This window comes from Barbus barbus (genome assembly GCF_936440315.1).
Source record: "Barbus barbus genome assembly, chromosome: 46".
Taxonomy (NCBI): domain Eukaryota; kingdom Metazoa; phylum Chordata; class Actinopteri; order Cypriniformes; family Cyprinidae; genus Barbus; species Barbus barbus.
In genome coordinates this window covers 3,511,666-3,532,953 of record NC_136724.1, presented here as the reverse complement: position 1 = coordinate 3,532,953, position 21,288 = coordinate 3,511,666, and the positions used below count along the sequence as shown (strand labels likewise).

Here is a 21,288-nt window from a genome sequence, read left to right as displayed (position 1 = left end):
AGGACGAAAGGTTGCGAGTTGGAGTCACAGGTCCGGCAGGAATTGTAGGTGGGGGGATTGAATGTACAGCACTCTCTTCCACCTTCAATACCACGACTGAGGTGCCCTTGAGCAAGGTACCGAACCCACAACTGCTCCCCTGTTCACTGCTGTGTGTGCGCACTGTGGATGGGTTAAATGCAGAGCACAAATTCCGAGTATGGGTAACACTGAGAATTCAACATGTACTTGTGCATGTAATGATTGCAAATATTCAAGATTACAAAGCTAGAATGGTTTGTGTTCACAAACTTGCATAGAGCATGTTTCAGGCCTTGTACAAACTCACAGGTGGGATGCAGACTAGACTATATTTCCCACACCTGATGCCCCATTTACAGAAGCATTCAGGTGATTAGAGAATATAACCACTGCGCTTTTAGCATTTACTATTATTACATCCTTCAGCCTCACTACACAAACAGATGCCATTTATTCATCCTTGTATAATGCCACAAATTAAATGCATGCTGATACATTTACCATTGTTAAAGCAACCGTTTACCTATTATCTGATATTCTTTTATGCTTTGTTCTAAACCCATGTCTCTCTTTCTTCATGGAGCACATAAGAAGCCGTTTAGAAGAATATGCATGCTGTTCTTTTCAGTAAAATGAAAAACATTCAGTGACCAGGGGCTGTCAAGCTCTAAAAAATGACTGAACGCAGCATAATAGTATCATAACCATATTGTAAATGAGTCATGCACTACATTCCTAGACGTCTGAGGTCATAGCATGTGTTGCAGGTTTGACATCAGTGATTAACACAGCTTTTTACTATGTGCCATGTTTAAATATGCAGAAATGTGAATAAGACTAAGGTACATTACAGTCATCACTAAGACCTTTGTATATTTCCTGTGTCTTCTCATCAATGAATCTGGCCTTTGAATGCATTAGGGGTTTTTTTGTTTTGTTTTTGTTTTTTAAGGAAGCAGATGTCATAGCAGTAAATGTCATAGCAATTTCAGATCTGGAATAACTTCTCATTTACCTGGACTTTTCCTTTCCGCGTGTAGTTTTTCTTCAATTATTTGTACAAGCAAATTGAAAAGGTCATTTCCCATACTTCTCTTGTTTTTTGTTTTTGTTTTTTTTTTGTACGTCATGAAAAGCAGAACTACATATTTAGTAGTATAGCACATCTGTCATATTAAAAAGCTATGTTTAAGCTAAAAAAAAATTCCATTGTGAAAAAATATAATAATAATAATTGGAAGTTCTTTGGAAAAAGATCTGTTAATTCGTAAACTGTTTCTTTACAGTACACTGACAAAGAAAAAAAAAAGTTTTTTCTCATTAGATTTAATGGGATTTGTATGTAATATAATGTAGAGTAAAAATGAGTATATACATAATTTACAAATATTTGTGTTTAAGTATGTCATGTCAAAATTATAGTAAAAAAAACATATAGATACAACAGAATTCTCAGAAATCATGTTTTTTCATTGTTCATTCCAATTAATCAGTCAAACTGCATTTGGGGTATTTCGACTAGATTAAACATAACAACAACAAAAAAAACAGCTAACTAACACAATAAAAACACAAATAAACTCTTCATATTATATGCATATGAAATGTCAAATATTCAGACGCCCAATATTTCACAATGAATTTTTGGAAACCACATTTGCATGTTTTTTGGGTTTTTTTTTTTTTTTTTACAGTTTTTTTAGCACTGTACTAAAAGTTAAAAGATGTTTAATTAATAAAGTGTTGTGTTTTAAAACAGCTTGCTTTTGATTCAATACATCATGTGTCTCCCAGTGTCTCTCTGGTCTTGCGTAGTAAGTCACATCCACCCGCATATATGGGCCGCCCCGTAATTTGAAAGTCTCAATGTATCAACATCAAACACTTCTTTTAATTGACTCAGAAACGCACTTAGCGCACTGCATGCGATTGGAAATGGGATATTATGAACTGTCAGTTTGCATTTATCGCAATTTTGCTGTGGGATTTGGAAAAGCAATGGAAAACAGGAGCCAGTCTGGAGAGAGGCAGTAAAGGGCTGAGCGAGCGACCGTTTAAAGACTTTATCTGTGCCCTAAACACACACACACACACACATACAAACACACTCACAGTCAATGTTTTTGTCATCCGATACACAGCGGTATTGCAGTTTTCGTTCTTTATACATTCTGTGTCTTTTAATGGTTGAAAATGGGTTTTAAAGAGGTCAGGCGTCTTCTCTGAGCATATTAATAGTAGCCATTATGAAATTAATCTGATCAGAGCATGAACCGGCTTATTTTTAAATTGTCATCTAATATCATAATATAAATGGTCTCTAATAGCCTTCTCTCTTGTTGTCTAGCTAAACTGGGCTATTGCAGGCTGGGAATGATGTGCGGGAGGCTGCTTTATGAAGTACTTTTCGTTTTTGTTTTCCCCCTTTCATTTTCTCCGCTCAGAGGGCCGTCACTGAGCAGGTCCCTGGTGACTGGCGTCTGATACTTATGACTAGCCATGTCTACAGACATCACAGCGCAACCAAAGCATGGCAGAATGACAGATCGTGCCTTCAATATGTACTGACAAACAAATTAGTGAGAAGATGCTTTGCGCTGTATAACAGATGTGGTGGGTGCCGTGGTACGGAACAGCCGACAGAAAAAAAAAAGAAAGAGCCGCACCCCATCTGGACCAGTGCGTGCCCAGCGGCCCACTCATTCCAGCCCCAACAAAAGAGACGGGACACCGTGGAATTACTGCTCACGCGATAATGACAGTCATGAATGTATGAGGGAGTTTCGTCAGCTTTGAGCGTTTTAGTCCTTGTGGACTTTTAGAAAAAATAATACATGTGTTTCACACTCTCACCAGTCTATTATAAATGTCCAATGGTGCATAGACAAATATCATAAGAGAATTCTATCATTGTTCATTTATTTATATAATGACTATTTATTTTTCTTAATCAACAAACATAATTTCCATCACAATGTGCTGTATTGGATTTAATGCCATTCTTTGATGGAACATTTTTGGAATAAAATAGCCAACTTCGTTGACCAGGCTGATTTCATAATTTATTCATCCTAAATACATAAATCCTATGTATCCTAAATAGACGGTAACTGAAATAGATGCAGATGGTTACTGCAACATAAATAGAAAACAAGAGCAGAATGCATGTGAAGAGAACGAGGACAGAGGGACTCATAAATGAAAACACTGACTGACAGAGACATTGGGAATAGTGCTGCCAACTACAGCAGAGGGAAATAAACGACTCTTGACTCTTTGATTTTTGGCAAAATAAGGGCACTTATGCCAGGTGAGGAGACAACTGACCATCTTTACAACAAAAAATTAAAAGGAGGGTATAAAATGCTAAAATAAGGTGTGATATATGGATTTAATACTGAACGCATATACGCTTCCATAAATATGTGAAGATCCTTTCTTATATGGGATGGTTGACAAGCCTAACTGGGAAGAGTTAGATGTGAGATGGTGGGGAGGCTGCTGAGAGAATGCCGTTGCAGAGAGAGATGTGTTAGACAGGAAGAGAAAAGGCGAGAAGAGGGTTTGCGAGTGAGAATGTATCATTGTTGCATGGCGGGTGGGGGCCTGTGAATGACACCGAGAGAAATAGTAAACAAGGAAGAGACGCAGATGATCTGAGGCTAAGCGTGTCGAGCAGACAAGAAAAGACGGAGATCTGATAATTTGGCTTGATGTATGGAGCCGAGTCTCTGCGGTGAAGGGATTGAGTGTGAGAACTCGACTCGGATTAAAAACAAACATTGTCAGACAGTGAAACTGTTCATCTGTTCAACACCTCCGCAGGTCCACAGCTGACTCACACACTCGGCTGTTGTTAGCTGAGGCGGTTATTACATTGAGTCCAGTACTGCATTTGTTGTTACTGTGTCCGCAAGGTGAATTGAAGTACACTTTCTATTATTCGTTTTTTTTTCTCCACATATTTCTGTAATTCAATCCAAACTGCTTAAAGTACAGACTCTGTAGGTTATTTCGGTTTTAAAGGAATAGTTCACCCAAAAATGAAAATCATCCCATAATTTATTCACCCTCAAGCCATCTTACAGTAGGTGATTTAAAACTGTATGCCTTTTTTCTTTCAGACGAATACAGTTGCAGTTATATTAAATAATATCCCAGTTAATATAATATTTCCCAGCTATGTAATGGCAGTAAATGTTTTTGAAGCTCCAAAAAGCACATCCATTCATCATAAAAGTAATCCACACAACTCCAGTGGGTTAACGAATGCCTTCTGAAGTGATGGGTTTTTGTTAACCCCATTTTCACTCAGTGTGCAATGATCATAAGTCTGTGCATTTATGTAAATTAAATTTACACATGCTCACTGTACGCATAACCTAGCATACATGTAATAACTGAGGAATACTTTGGGCTTACCAAGTACTATAGGGGGGAGGGAAATTTCTGTCGCTCTGTACGCTCTGTTCCAGACCGTATTTCAGCCTGTGTTGCTTGATGACATTGAAATTGTTAAAGGAAAAACTAACTGCCCAAATTTAGTCAGAATTATACGTAATCATTGCAATTATTGAATCAACATTTCATTTGATTACTTTTGTTTAAATTTCTACTTTTGTTAACTTTATTCTTGTATGATTTTCGGCTTGTCCTTCTTGAGCTTCATGGGAGTATTGGGTCACTTCGATTTCCGCTGAACTTTTCAGTCAGAGTTGGCTTGAGGGCATTTCTTGTGTGCGAATGTGTCTATGTCTAGCGATAGAAGTTATAGAAGGATACCAGTTTCATTCTCCCTAGCACTCCCTGAATGAATCCTAGACACCTTCTGATGAAGCTGCCTGCGGCGTGGAGCCGCGATCAGTCTCATCTTGCCCTGACTGGCCGTGCCGTCACGACCATCCATGGTGGAGGACCGGACAGAGAAAGAGTTTCTTTTGGCCATCCAGACCTGTATCATAAAACGGGGTTTGATTTATATTTCTCACCCCTGACATCATCTGGATGCGTCATTGGAATAGCTCAGTCGCACTTCATAGGAGCTGTTTTTAACAGCTTCATCAAACTTTAATTCTCGTTCAAACCCTAACCCCAACGGTTAGTCTTCTGCAGTGTTTCTGTTACACCAAAAGGCTTTTACAATACATCTAGCAAAAAGGTTTTTCTTGGTAGAGTGGTATAGTGTACCTGTGACGTTGACACGGACATGAGTGTTTGCGGTGAGATTATGAGCTAACTGACATTCTGACAGTCGAGAGAAGAATTTAAAATCAAGTGTTTTAGGAGGTACGTCAACACATGCAGTGTGGGATCTCTTATCATGAAATAGATCTTAGTATGGATGGCAACCTTGACGTTTAACAGTGATCTCTTTGTCTTGTCTGCATGTCAAAACAACAAAAATCATAGCTAAAGGTTCTTACCTAATAAACATATTTATATATATTTTTATGTAAGCCTGGTAAACCTACAATGTTCTTTTGCACTGAAAACAGTCATTTTCTAGAAGGCATTTTTATGCAATTTGGCCATTCAATTACACAACAACAGCATTGTGGGGGCCTGAAAATGCAAACTTGAAAAAACAACAAAAAATGGGTGCAAGTTTATGAGAGCAAGTCTTTTTTTAGAAACTTTGTTCTTGTCTCCGTAAAAACTGACAATTTGTGAAAACAGTGACGTCGTGCATAGGGTTTCTTTACAGTGACATCGCCAACTACTGGCCTGGCATGCATAATACAATGACTTTAGTCATTATAATACAGTGCCACATTTAGTCTGGAAGGAAACGTTTCAAAACAGTGACGGTACAACCTTTCCATTTTTAGTACATTGTTGTCATGTAAATGTACCCTTAATTTAATAAAACTTTTCTTCTTTCTAACTAATTACAATTAAATTGGTTATTTTGGTGTCTGTTCTTTTAATTTCTCATATTTAAATGGACTTTACTGTTATTAGTGCTCAACAAACATTTAATCCAAAATGCATGTGCATCCAAAAAAAAATGTAATTTATTCCTGTAATGTAGTGCTGAATTTTCAGTATCATTACAGTCTTCAGGGTCACATGGTCCTTCGGAAATCACTCTAATATGCTGATTTGCTTCAGAGACGTTTCTTATTATTATCAAATAGAATAAATCAAATATAATTTTTTTGCAATGTTTTTGCTGTCACATTTGATCAATTTAATCCATCCATGCTAAAGGTATTAGTTTTTTTGTTTTGTTTTTTTAAATCTTTCTGGCCCCAAACATTTGAACAGTTGCATACTAAATCTGCCCCTTAACCACTTTTACGACCTCTGATCTTTTGCCCACCCTGACCAATCACTGATCCTCACTCCCACAGCTTCCCTCCTCTTCCATTGTGACACATAATGCCAATAAGCACAAAAGCTGATCCCATAACGTTAATTTAATCTTGTGTCGGATGGCTTGTCTGTGCCCACAGCTGTTGTGGGCAGGCGATTAGGATTGGTGCCCACGGACAGTGGCGTTAGCAGCAGCTAGCATGCTAAACCTCTGTCCCTGGCATGGAAAAGAGTAACACATGTAAAGCAGATGGCCGGTGCACTATGTCTTCTGTTGGCACTAATCAGGTGCTAAATATCACTCCGTCTGCTCACTTGGCCTGATCCTGGAACCCATGACGCTCACGCTTTTGTGTTGGCCTGTGCTGGTATGCTGTGAAGAATAAAAGTTCTGCATCGATTTTTTGGGCCAAACTGCTGAGTCGTGAATGACTTATCACTCTGGAGCCATCATGATGTCAAAACACCAATGGATAAAGCCACACAGTCTCAAGCCTTTAACTACTAACTATCCTGAGCTGTTACGTTAGAGGAAAAACATGTACTATCCTATAGTGAGGAATATTTGAATAGTTCATTTGCAAAATTGGATAACTCCGTTTTTAACAATTCTCAGAAATCATGTTTTTTTCATTGTGCATCTCAATCAAACTGCAGTAGGGTTATTTTGACTAGTGCGGCCAAATGATTAATCGCGATTAATTGCATCCAAAATAAAAGTTTTTGTTTACATAATATATATGTGTGTATACGGTGTATATTTATTATGTTTATATAAATACACACACATGCATGTATACATTTAAGAAAAATATTATGTTTATATTTTAAATATATTTATATATAAAACAAATTTGATGAATATAAATACGTGTAAATATTTTCAAAATATATACTGTTCTAAATTTAAGCACGCACACACACACATAATCAAAATGTAAACTGATATCACGTGTATTTCTTCCCCCTCAATAACGGAGGTTTTTAACATCAAAATCACAAAAATTATTCATGGTTGATGCATTTTATATATCTGTAATCCCAGTTTCTCTTCATTCAAAAAAGGTTTAAACCAAGCAGCTTTGTCAATTGTCAAGCAGCTTTGATAATTGCAGCAGAAATACCAGAAATTCTAGTCTGGAATTATTGTTTTGAACAAAGAAGGGGCCTTTGAGTCAAAAAGGTTGAGAACCATTGTTTTAAAGCTTCATTTGTGATTTTTAGGTTGTAGTTTTTCCTAATGTGGATGTCACTTGTTGTCTCCAAAGGGAAATTTTACAACTTTTTTTGGACAAATTTGTCTTCAAACTTTTGCTAAGTAAGTCCAAATACACACACACACACACAGATGGTTAGCACACACAAAAGGTGTCTCTGCCAAGCTCCAGCTGAGCGGTCCGACAGAAATCCGATTCCTAGCGTGATGGTGAGACAATGCGGCCTCCCTCATTTGCCACTTCACCAGTGTTTAATCGGTGGTCTCCTAGACAGAAAGAGTGATTGAAAGAAAGGAAGAGGAGAGAGATAAAGAGAGGGAGAGCGAGTCAATGATTTCCCCACTGCCTTTTTGAATAGAGTCTCTAGTGTCTCATCTGACCTGATGGTTATGAGGGCCATGGGAAGATGTGATTGGCTCATTACCTCTGCTCGCTCCTGATAGCCGAGGAGGGTGCACCGAAGCCCCTCTCGTCTTCGGAATTTACACCGTTTCTCTCTTCTTCTCTGACAACATGGCAGGCTGCCAGGCATCTGTTTCTGACATGACATTTGCTGTTTTCTTTGGTTCAGAGGAGCGGTCAAAAGTACTTTGGTACCAAGACAATGCTGAAAAAGTACATATATATTTGTTATATATCATGGTATAATATGTTAATAGGCTACCGGAAGTTAATTAAGTCAAGCCATCACAGCCAGCAGTCCAGTCTTCAGTGTCACACGATCCTTCAGAAATCATTCTAATATGATGGTCCTCTATTATTAATAATTATCACTGGTGCTTAGTTATTAACAATGAGTTCTTATTATAAATTTTGAACAGTTTTTGCTGTTTATCATTTTTTTTTTTTTTTTTTTTTGTGGACTCCATGATTCTTGTATATTGTATTTTATTTTCTGGATTCTTTTATAAGAAAAGAATAGCATTTATTCAAAATAAAAATATTTTTTAACATATATATAAATCAACCATTTAATGCACCCTTGCCAAATGGATTTTTTAATTTATTTTTCTTCATTCTTAACTCAAACTTTTGAATGGTAGTGTATCCCGAAAAAAAAAAAAAAAAAAGTAATAATAATAAATTAAGCAATTTATAAAAAATTAAAATATGCATCAACTTTTTTTAACGTCTATAATATGTAAATGATATTAATAAATATTAAAATGATATCTGAAGACTAAATATTGTTTGTACTATATTTTTTCATCAAATAAATGCAGCCTTGGTGAGACTTATTTCTAAAATATAAAAAAAGAAGAAAATCCAAACTTTTGACCGGTATTGTATATATTCATATTTAACTTTGTACGAGTGTGTTGAATAACATGCTAGTGTTTGCTCCGGTCTTGAAATTGGTAGAAAGAATGGGGATATTTCGACTCCTGAAATCTTGGTCTCATCACAGCCGTAGTTCAGAGAGAATAATGATTCGTCCTTCCTCAGCGTGGCAACATTTTAAGAGCTCCAGCTAGTTGCTCATATTGTTTGGCTTCACAGACAGGCGAGTCAAAGTGCTCGAGGGTGACATGACAAAACATCCAGCGGTGACAACTGACTGAGCATGATTCCAGCAATTGCGTCTGAGGTGATGTGTGTTGCCTGTCTTTTGTTTCTTTGTTTTTTATTTAATTTTTTTTTTATCATCAGAACCCTTCAAAAGTGTGTATACTGTATATTGCATTTGTAAACTCTCTTAGTTTAATTCTATTTTATGTGTAACTGAAGTAGAATTAAAACTGACACCCAAACATCGGCCTGAGCCATATGTAACCCATTGCCATTGACCCATACCATTTAAAGTAGCTGTGTATTTTGTCCAAATGCAGTACTGAGCTGTTCACTGTACTCTCGTTCTCATTTGTGAGATGAAACGACTTCACATTTAATTTCCTGTAGGCCTCCTTTGATTCTTGGTGTCACGTCAGCCGTGTAACCTTCAATGGCTGCGATGGCAGAGCTCTGAGTTTGTTAGATACAGCTGAACTTCGAGAGACCCCCACATCATCGCTCTGAGTATGAGAGTCTGTCTCAGCACTTTTGTGATTGGTTGATGACAGTGATAGCACCTCCCATCACTTATTCATGCCCTGTTCTCCTCAGCCATCATTCAGGAAGTGACACACAGGAAGCGTACAATGCAGTTACTGTATCTTCCCTGCTATGTGCTGACATTCAGCACTTTGGTTGTGCTATATGTGACCTATAAATCCTCCACACTTCTGATGGGAGGGAGAGAGAATCTCTTGACCACTGCTTGGGAAAGCAAAATAATTGGATTCCTGCTCCTTATCACACTCAACACATTACGAGTTGTCAAAATTCCCTGCTGGCAGGGCTTGGTCACGTTTCAGTCAAGCAAGAGGGATTTCATATGGCTGGCTGATAGGTGAGACTTCACTGGGGGCAGTAGTGTCCAACACGTGCCTTAGACTCTCACGTGACAATGCTTGGTGGACGTTACCATATTGACCTTTGTGTCTCACTGTATTGCACCTTGTTGCCATTACAAAACTGCACTCTCTATCATTTAAGTGGGTTCACTTCATTCTACTTGCAGTAAGTGGGGGAATTGTTTTTGTTTCTCTGCTATGATGTGGAGTAGACGGGAAACCTTTCCCGACCCTTGCGAACAGATCCTCTTGAGTGATTGAAACCCCAGACACAAAATAACAAAGTAGATTTTTAGATTTTCTGAAAAAAAAAATAATTATATGTGTGTGTGTGTGTGTGTGTGTGTGACATACTGAGTTCCCTGTTTTCCCATGTCTCTCAGATTGTCCGCAGTCTAGGTATGATTGGGGCCTCTGCAGACTGTCCTGAGTCGAAAGGACACCCCTATTCAGGTGATAATCAGATGCCTAGATTTGTCCTCTAGGGACCTTTGAGGCCCCAAACAGGATTTATGTACTGCCTTGTCAAAATTACTAATTCATAAATTTCTATAATATTCTAGTACTAGAGAGGTCTGGGCCCCCCAGATGCCTCTATACACTGCCCTGAGTTAAAATAGGTCACTCCTGTTTTCTACAAAAAACCAAATGTCTAGATATGGCAGGATCTCTGTATACTACCCTCAGTCAGAATGACCCACCCCAATGTGTCTCGTACTTGGGGCCCCCAAGTACCTCTGTGCACCTCCTGGGGTCAAAAGAGCTCACTCCCATGTTTGTACAAAAATCTGATGTCTATATATTGGGCCCCATGCAAAGTCTCTGTACATTTACCCTGAGTCAAAATGACCCACACTGATGTTTCTATAATATTCCAGTGCCTAGATAGGTCTGGGGCACCCAGGTGCCGCTGTACACTACAACTGGTCAAAATATATCATACCATTGTTTCAGCAAAAATCAGGTGCCAAGATATGGCTGGGGCCCATATTGGATCTCTGTGCACTACCCTGAGTCAAAATGACGCACCTCTATTATTCTAATAATTGTCTGGTGCCTAGGACGTGGAACTCCAGTACACTACACTGCATCAAATGAATCCACATCTGTGTTTCTTCAATAATCATGTCTGTGGCTTCTGGGGGCATCTAGGGGCCCCATATAAATAGAGACAGACAGACATGCAGTATAGACACACATGGACATATACAGGAAAATGCTGATGTAAACTGTTAACAAAAGAGAAATGTGTGATGATTGAACATTTTCAGAGATATTTTAGTTTTTTGGATGAATATTTTATAGATAGAAGTTAAACTTTTTAACTTTTAGCAGGGCTTGTTTAATATTATCAATGTACTTGCATTCAAAAAAAAATTTGTGTTTGTTTTTTCTTGAAGGGCCATTGTTATTGGTGTTTAAGGTCTCATACTAGGTCAAAATGTAAAACAGTTTAATCAGAATTTGCATTTGTTATTATCCTGTCTGAAGTAGTCGGAATTGGAAAAATCACATCCTATTCTGAATCTTTACATGGCCAGGACATTTCATGTGGCCTATGTGAGTGCACACCCATTTCACTTCTTTGTTCACTCAGTGTCCCTCTTCTATACACACATAAAACATGTTTCTTTTTTTGTCTGCCCATTAAAATTATTGATCATTAGGGGATGCTGAGAAAGGTGGGATGTAATTATAAGTCCAGGCAGCTTTGTCAATTCCCCACAGTCTGGGTTGAGCCCAGCAGAGATCCTAATAGGAACCTGCAGTGTTAACAACACACACACACTCGCATGGATATAGAGGGAAACGAGACTGTGAACACAATTTGGCTTATCGGCAACTCAACCAGAAACTCAGTTTCCACCTCTGCTGAGACCAAAATCATAATCTATATAAGTATGCAAACAGCAAGGCATTGCAACTGTGTAATCTCATTGTACATACTTGGTGTTTTCATTTGATTAGCACAGAATATATTTTGGGCCTAAGAATCACTCCATCTTTTTATTCATAACTTTGTAAGAAATAACCATACAAGTACGAATCATGTATGTTAATAATATGTGCTGTATTTACACATTATTTCCTTTTTACCTTTCAGAGAAAATGAACATGTTGTCTGCACTGATCCCCCCCTACAAGTACATGAGCCCAGCAGCCAATTGCACAGAAGATGAGGACACATTGAGTCAGTATGCATAATCACTACCACAAACCCTTTCATTAAATTAAAACATTAAATTAGATTTGAACATATACAATATACAGCATGCTAGAAGTGTTGGAGACAGGCAGCACTACAAAAACAACCTTTTTCACAATTTAGGCTTGCAACCATCTGTTTGTTTTATTTAGTTTATTTTCACAGATGAATTTCATTTGGTTCCATCACAACACAGTTGGGGTGTGAAATAGAGGCTTTAATGTGTGATCAGACTTTCACACACTGAAATCTCATAACCGTCTGCTCTCCTGAATTACAAAAGAGCGTCTCCTTTGCATTGTATACGGGGGAGACAATTTGTACCCACTTTAAGTATAGACTCCAAGCCAATTTTGTGGGAGATTACAGAGCGATTTGCCAGATAATGCCCCATTTTAGAGGATTTGTCTTCGGGTTTTTGCAACAGTTAAGTAGAGTAGGCTTTTCTCATATGGAACTGTTACTTTGGGGATGGTAAGGGCAGTTTTTAATATCAACTTGTGTATGACTTTTATCAGGTCATGTGAGATTATGAGCAGAATGGAGAAGATGGCACTCATTGAGTGCCTTGATCATAATAACATGTCATTTCTGCTTCCAACCTAGGCACCAGCAGTGCTGAGGTCAAGGAGAACCGTAACACGGGAAATTTGGAAGATTGCGCTATTGTTCCATCAGACTGCCAAACACTTTTCCTGTCCGATGCGCCCAGGGACGGGGCATCAGGCCTCAAGCGAAAGCGGCCTTTGGAGGAGGACAATAATGGACACTTGCGCAAATTGCGTCTGTACTGCAAGAAACTGGCATGGTCCGATGCACCAAAGAACGCTCTGGTCCAGTTGAACGAGCTGAGACCGGGTCTACAGTATCGGATGGTCTCTCAAACAGGACCGGTGCACGCTCCTATCTTTTCCATCGCCGTGGAAGTCAACGGACTCACGTTTGAGGGTAGCGGCCCTACGAAGAAAAAGGCTAAAATGAAGGCAGCCGAGATGGCCCTAAAGTCGTTCATCCAGTTTCCCAATGCATCGCAAGCTCACTTGGCCATGGGCGGCCTGAGCAACCCCACGGCCGACTTCACCTCGGACCAGGCTGACTTCCCGGACACGCTGTTCAAAGGCTTCGAGCCTGACGGCTGCCGCTCTGCTGAGAGCGAGTTACTGTCTAGCGCCCTCCGTTTGCGCCACACATTGGACTTGATGGTGGTGCAGGCCAGGCAAGGAGATCCCTGCCTCCCCCCACCTCCGGTTCCCGCCACCCAGCCCAGCCCGGTCGTCCTGCTCAACGACCTGCGGCCCGGCCTGCGATACGCCTGCCTGTCGGAGCATGTCCAGGGCAAACGGGCACACCGCAGCTTCGTCATGGCCGTTCGAGTGGACGGCAGGATATTCGAGGGTTCGGGTCGCAGTAAGAAGCAGGCGAAGAGGCAGGCGGCTCTGTGTGCCCTGCAGGCACTCTTCAACTTTAGGCTGGCACCTGAGGCGAGAGCAGGACAGCGGCCCAGTAGGATCAAATGCCCTCATTTGCCCCAGGTGAGTGTGCCAGTCCAGCCGCTGGCAGGCCACTCGTTCCATACGGCGGGCCTTAATAACCAAAGCAGCAGGAATGCTGGGATACAGAACAGCCAGCCAAGACTTAATTAAGAGGGAGGAGATAATGTTTGGGGAGGCATGGGGCAGTACAGATGGATTATGGGGGAGAGGTTAGGCTATATCGCAGAGCAAAAGGTGGAAGCGTTTTATGTTAGCACACAGGCTTTAACATTTACTTTGGGCAGGACAGGACGGCATATCTAGTGTAAACACACACACACATGTGTGTGTACTTAGGAAAGCAAAAGGGCCAGAGGTAAACAGAATCTATTCACAGATCTATTCAGACGGAAAAAGGATGTAAATGAGGCAAATTATCATTCGGGAACCTATGACTCCAGAGTGAAAACCGATGCGCCAGTAAATGAGTTTTTTCTTTTCTTTTTTTTTTTTTTTTTTACTTTCCATGTGTTTATAGAGCTAAATTGCAAAAGTATTGTTATTTTGCACAATCTCTAGTTTCCTCATGTATGACATGGCAGTGTCTATAAACATTAATTCAATCTGTTGCCCAAAGGAGATTGAAAAAAGCACAGAGCAAATCGACAAACAATCCTCAGACCCATTCTTCTGTTATTTAGTCAAATATGTAAATAGCAATCAGACTAGGAAAATAATGTTGTTTTTTTCTTGGAGAACTAAAATGTATTTTTGATCCCTTGTGTATCCATATGGAGTCAAAATTTAATCAACGTAAAGTGATGTCAATCAATTGTAAATTGTAATTGAATTACGTGATATTGTAGTTAATTACATTGTTTAATTGTAGTAAGTTTCTATGTTGCTTGCCATACAGTACATACACAGTCTATAGTTTGGCTAATTGTATTACTTACTGGAAGAATTGTTTATTGTTCCTATAAATGAATTCATTAATGAACATTTGTCGTATTGCTGTTGCTGCCATTTTCTAAAAGCAATACAGGGATTTTACCTTGATTAATGGCGTTTCCTTCGTTTTTAAGAATCACTCACAGATGTATGCGGCTAATCAGTTTATTATGTGGTGTTTGTGACTTTTTCTCTCCTCAAGTATGTGCATGTATTTGCGTGTATGTCAGCATCAGCTCTCCTGTGTGTGTGTTTCTTGTTCTGTATTAGTATTCAGCCCCTTCCTGCTCAGAGCCAACAGGGAGAATGTTGTCTTTCCTCTCCTACTACAGCAGCCAAACAACCTGCACATGTTTGCCGGAGAGAAACTTCTCCTTTCTCCTGCACGCCACGCTCTTTAAAAGGATTTATAAGAGGATTTGCCTCACTAGTTTAGTTCCAGAAATGCACTTCCTTGTGGAAATTCAGACTACGGTGTTGGCTGTTGAGTCTCTTAGAAATGATGACAGAAACATGCACATGTAATTAGAAATGTTCCTCCGTTTCCATCACAAAATCATCCAGCATCATCTGGCCGGTGGAACGAGCGTTTGTGCATGTGTGTTTGAGCTTGTATGACGATTTCTTAGTAGTCTGGAGATCTGAGGGTTGGATGGCGCTCAAACCACTGCCTGTAGGGTGTCTTCCTGTGCCGCAGGGCCCTGCTGATAGCAACCGCTGCCAGCTCTGCCGCTGTCACACTGCTCTCAAGACCCAAGGTTTTTCTCTTTCTTTCTGAAGCAACTTCCTTTAACAACATTCGTTGCAGCTTTTCTATAACGAAATATCATTTCTGCATAAAACACAGTCTTCTGAAAATTTTTAGTGCTTAATTTACAAAATATTTTGGTATTTCTTTCAAGGTTTCTTTTTTTAAATCTGAAATCTGAGTAAATCTGAACCTCAAAATCAAAATAATTTTTTTTTATAATTATTTAAATGACTGCATCGCAGTCAAACAGATAAGCAGAAAGATTAATAAGCATATGAAATCACTCTGGAGGATGAATTCTGATTTCTACATTTAAGGCATTTTTGCCCAAACCTCTGAACCTGATGCAGATACATTACATTTATGAGGATTTGGGGGAAATTTAGAATCAAATTTGAGATTTTAAGGCTGTATTGAAACAAACAAGTTGTAAAGAAAGAAAGCGATCAACAAAGACTGGCAGCAAGAGTGAGTGAGATAAGGGTCACCTTTGGAGTGGAATAGAAGGACAGGGAGACTCTGGTGGGTGGAAGGCAATTCTGGCACAGATGGAATATTCCGTAGGAAGAGCCGGCCATAGCAGTGTGATGCCCCAGGCAAATATGAACAATAACTTGCAGGCTACCCTTCTCCACCACCTCTTAAATGAAAAATTGAACCGTCAACCAGGCTGCATGCCTTGTTGCCCACATCCCTATGCTTCTTCACATCTCTAAATAATGACACACTCACACACATGCACACACACACTCCCTGCAGGGATTGACCTGCATGCTCTGTGAAAGTCAATATAACATTGAAGCAGTAATATGAGATCCAGGTACGAAGGAAGACTTAAGTCACCCCAAAAATATCCATCAATCATGGGATCATAGTCCCCCCAGTGCTTTCCTAACTTCATTCCCAGCTAAAAGGATGCATAGGAAATTTGCTAAACCGTGCCCTGCACGTACCTTCTTACCCGAACACTTTGTCTGCATGTCAGCAGCTTCACGTTTTCATCGCGATTACTCTGGTTTCAGAAGTATAAATGCAGGGCAAACTGATTTGGCATCAGGAGTCTGCCCACGTTATAAGGTAGAATGATTGCAGTGCATGGTTAGGTTGATTGGCCACTTAATCTCTCAGCGCAGTCACAAATATCTGCAGCGTTGCCAAGTCAACGCACAGACCCTGCTAAGACAGGAAAAAGCCAGAGTCTGAGCTGAGGGCGATGCTGGTGCCACTGCAGGTCCTGACCATGCCACTAGTATAGTTAACCTTGGACCACAGAGTATGTGACTGAAGAAATTACCTTACAGAAATGAATCGCCCTGAGAAAGTGGTAGGGGGGGGGGGGGGGGATAAATATGCAGGGTCAAGAAAAATAGGGGGTCTTTAAAAAGTGGAGTCAGATGGGGGGTGGACTGTTATTATTCAATGGCACTAATACTATTAAATTATTTTATTGATTATTCAGCTTTTTCAGTTAGTTAAAATATTGCGTTATATTCCAGCAAATAAATAAGGTAATCACTTCAGCTTTTGAAAATCATATTAATATTATGTAATTACAATTATTATACAATTAATTTTTACAATACAAATAAAAATATTTGGCACACCAAATGTGATGACAGACAACAGAGATGTTCTCATTCACAATTTAATTAACTGCATGAAAAAATAACTGACTCCTCATTCTGCCTAACATCTTAAAATATGTTTGTTTGTGTACTCACTAATAAAAAGATTTTAACACAAGCTAGCTCCAAAGTAGAGAGTTGCTTTGTAACAGAAAATCAAGTTGTAATTCTAACTGAAAGCGACACTGATACCGTTTTGTTTTTTCATGTTTAATACTGTAAAGCTGCTTGATTTAAGGCTATCTATTGCAAAAAGTGCTATATAAATAAACATGGCATGATGACTTTACCAGAGTACTGAGCTGCAGAGCTTGTGTAATTCACATTGCTATAATTGCTACAGCCTCACACTGGTCAAACTGCATTATTTCATGCTCTTACATTAGGTCATATGAGGTCGAAGGACTACTTGACGACAAAAATATTTCTCAATTATTTTTTTTTGTCATCGTTGTCGATAAGGTTGACCAATCTTTTCACCTTTGGAAAGGGTAGTGTTAAACCCCAAGGTCTGGAAAGTGAGGGGAAATATTGGGGAAGCGATCATGGTGTAATGAGAGAGAGAAGTGAAGTTTTGTATGAAAATAATGCTGGAATTCAGAGGCGAATATGAGGAAACTGAGATGGTCGGGTTCAATTTACTTAATATTCTCAACATCACTGGCAGGTATATAGCATGGGAAATGAGACAGTAAAAACTATCATCATTACATTAGCCAATTTGCCTTTCTGTTTTATTGCATTACTACGCACCAGAAATAATCATATATAGAACAATAATACCTAAACAGGAGGATGCATGATGTTATGATTGTGTAGGTTTCTCAGGGTTTTCTCATTGAGAAATGACAACATGTAGGTGTCTCGCTTTCTGCTTCGGTGAATTATGCGGCACTTTTGATATATGGATGCCGAAAGTATGCATAGACTTTGACTAATCTAGCATGGTAATTTCCCCAGCAGAGTGAATTAAGACTTGTTTTCATACACGTGAAGGTGACCTTGTCCACCAGCCTGCCATTTGGTGATTATTTTGTCCCTTTCTCTCTCTCTCTCTGTTTTTAACCCTCTGACTTAATCACACCAGATATAAACAACCCTCCAGCAGCCATGAAGCAAAAATCATTAATTAAGACTGCCACAAAAAATTAGAGATGGCAGGATGGTAAAAGAGCTAGAGAGAATACAGATTTCAAAGTGTGAAACCGACATTATGAGCATAATTGATTAACATTATCAGCGCCTACTAGAGGATCTCCACATCACAGGCGCTGTTTATTTTTTAAATGTCGTTAATAAAGAATATAAAGAGTATTATTTAAATCTATCACATAAGGTCATTGTCATTAGCTGTTGATTAAGCTCATCAACATTAGCTCAGCCTGATAGCTAACAATAACAATGAGGAGGTTTTTGCAGTAAGTCAAATTTATTGAAAGCATCAACAAGTCAAAAGTCTAGCTCACAGCTATCTTTTCTAAACTTTTTGAATAAAGTGCCCCTTCAGTCCTTGTAGGATAGAAGTGTTCATTGGATTTACACTTCCAAACCTGTATTTTTCACCAACTGCTTTGCATCACGGCCGCGTTACAACCTCAGGTGTGCATTAATCCATTGTTAATCATTCCTTAATCAATTCTTCCAAATTTGGTAATTACGTCTGTGCGTTATTTGAGGAGTGATTGGCGGGCCGCTCACACAAACAGAGCAATGTTGTGATAGCGTCGCAAGAGCTGTAGTGTTTACAGTCTACAGTGAATCCTCCTGCAGATGTCTACATTAAACTGGCTTAATAAAAATCATGCCAGCTTTAAGTGCAATTTCCTCTTTGCTTGTCTTTCTGTGATAACGTTTTGAAATTTAATAGGAGCACTTTACACCCAAAAGGTTATCATTATCAGGAACTGTCTCATCCCTATGCAAAATATGACCTATAAAAAATCTTTTTCATGCTGCAGTGCAATCCCATGACTTTTTTAAAGCATAGGAGATTCAATTTCCACATTTTTGGAAAAATACACTATTAAATTAACCTAGAATAGGTATTTCAAACAAACAATTGCCATTTGTCTATATCTGTCAGTGCAGTGTGAATTGGCATTTAATATGATAATTTTGGTAGATTATGTGAATACAGTTGTTTTTAGTTATTAACAAATTTCAATTACCAAAAAACAAGTATTCAGCTGGTCCTACATTTTGCAGGCACCTATGTTACTCCAAAAGTTTATCTATTTATATAAACATTGTAGCCTTGACTGCAGTTGTTGAATCTTTATCCCAGAAATGCAAGTTATTTTAAGAAAAATAAATGAGAAATATTTTGTTAATTTATAGGAAATATAACTTCATTTATAAATGTATGCATTTATAAATTCAATAAATTTGTATAATTAATATAATAAATTAATATGATTAATAAATTAGCTCCAATCGGTGACATTTTAATTTAGACTTGAAGCTATTGTTCTACTACTGTCCCATTCTTTAAAAACAGTAATATTGTGAAATATTATTCCAATTTAAAATAACTATTTGAATATATTTTTAAATATAATTTATTCCTGTGATGCAAAGCTGAATTTTCAGCATCATTACTCCAGTCTTCAGTGTCACATAATCCTTCAGAAATCATTCTAATATGCTTTAAAAAATTAGGAAACCATTTCAGGATTCTTTGCTGAATAGAAAGTTCAAAAGAGTAGCATTATTATTATTATTATTATTATTATTATTATTATTATTTTGAAATAAAATTTAAAGGTGATGTTTAATAAGTGTTGAAACATTTAATTTGACCTCCTGATGCTTTCAGTGGCACATGGAAAAGCACTGGTTCTGTAGGTCTGTTGCTGAGCCTGAATTCTGGCTGTTGAGCTGCCTTCCTCTTCCCCTGTAATTATCCGGACACACTCACACCCACAAACACTCATCATCTCTCACACCTGACGGTCTCCTGTGATCAGCGCGCATGCTCATAATCACCTCCCAATGAGATGCTCACACTTCATTAAAAGCATAATCAAGTTCATTACTGTGCCATAGACACTCAGCTAGCAGACGGGCTCCGATAAATCACAGACAGTGCCTGAGTGTGTGTGTGTGGGGGGAGTTTATCTCACTGAACCAGGTTGAAGAGTACATGCCAGAGGAACCTATCTGAACACATGTGGCCTTTTCCATGACTTTATGCCTAGTTAGACTTGAATGTGCATGTAGGCTACATCTAGTTGCTCCTGTCCATTTACACTACACACATTGCTAGGCATTACATACTAAGCCTCCACAGAGACTGGATTCCCATCTCGCCAACTATCCCGTGAGAAATCAACCCCGGTGGTTTCAGTGTGTATCCCTCGGTAACCTGAAGCCTTTTCATTTTTAACAAAACTGACTGTATAATATTTTGCAAAAACTATGCATTCTCTCTAATATAAAGCCTTAAGCAAAGAGAGGCCATACATTACAGTTATTCTTAGGTTAAAGGGACAGTTCACCTAAAGATAAACCTAAAAATATAAAATGTTCTATTTGAGGGGGGGGGCGCATATTTCCAAGACAAGTAATGAGTGGTATAGTCTCAGGTTTAACAAATATGCCATTGTTTGACACAATTTCTCAAGCAAATCTAGTCATTAAATTTAAAAGGCACCTATTATTCCCCTTTTTACAAGATGTAATATTGGTCTTGGGTGTCCCCAGAATGTGTCTGTGAAGTTTCAGCCCAAAATACCCAACAGGTCATTTATTATAACAGCTGGAAAATGTCATTTTTGGGGTGTGTCTAAAAAAGAGCTGTTTTGGAGTGTATCGCTTTAAATGCAAATGAGCTGCAGAAGAGGGCATTGCGTATACATCTCTCTGCAATGCATATCTACAGCAATAAACAGCTGGTAGAAGCAACATAACAGAGTGAGAGAACCGGTGTTTAGCCATACATATGGGAAGTCAAATGCACTGGGACGAAACAGCACGATGTTACAGAGCTTGCGTCGCACTGACTTGTCATCGGCGCGCAGCAATTCTCCCAGATGTTGGGAGAAAATTAAGACTCTTATGTTCAGCCTTACATCCAAACACAGAGCATCGGGAATGCTTGCAAGACATTGTTGATGTTACAGCTGCTCGAAAGAAGGAGGACAGTGTACAAACGCTGAGGGCGGAAACTATAGCAATGCAGCGCTGTCAATCAACCCCCGTGGCCCGGTCCTATGCAGTGTGACCTCACACTGCATGAGAATCAAAACGGCAGGCCTAGTGAGACCAACTTGGTTTAAAGGGGATTAAAATATGAGGAGTGGGTGGATTTTTAATCATTGTAGGGTGGTTGTGTTCAC

The 21,288-nt window shown here is 39.0% G+C and overlaps 1 protein-coding gene across 1 annotated transcript in view; it reads left to right on the top strand.

The window, feature by feature from the left end:
* LOC306865006 (double-stranded RNA-specific editase B2-like) overlaps positions 1–21,288 on the top strand; it is a gene marked incomplete at its 5' end in the record, with an annotated part of 166,814 nt that overhangs the window by 101,188 nt on the left and 44,338 nt on the right. Inside the window, 3 exons of the mRNA XM_079409336.1 lie at positions 10,330–10,399; positions 12,051–12,137; positions 12,759–13,684. Coding sequence (XP_079265462.1) covers positions 10,330–10,399; positions 12,051–12,137; positions 12,759–13,684 — 1,083 coding nt within the window. The remainder of the gene's footprint in view (positions 1–10,329; positions 10,400–12,050; positions 12,138–12,758; positions 13,685–21,288) is intronic.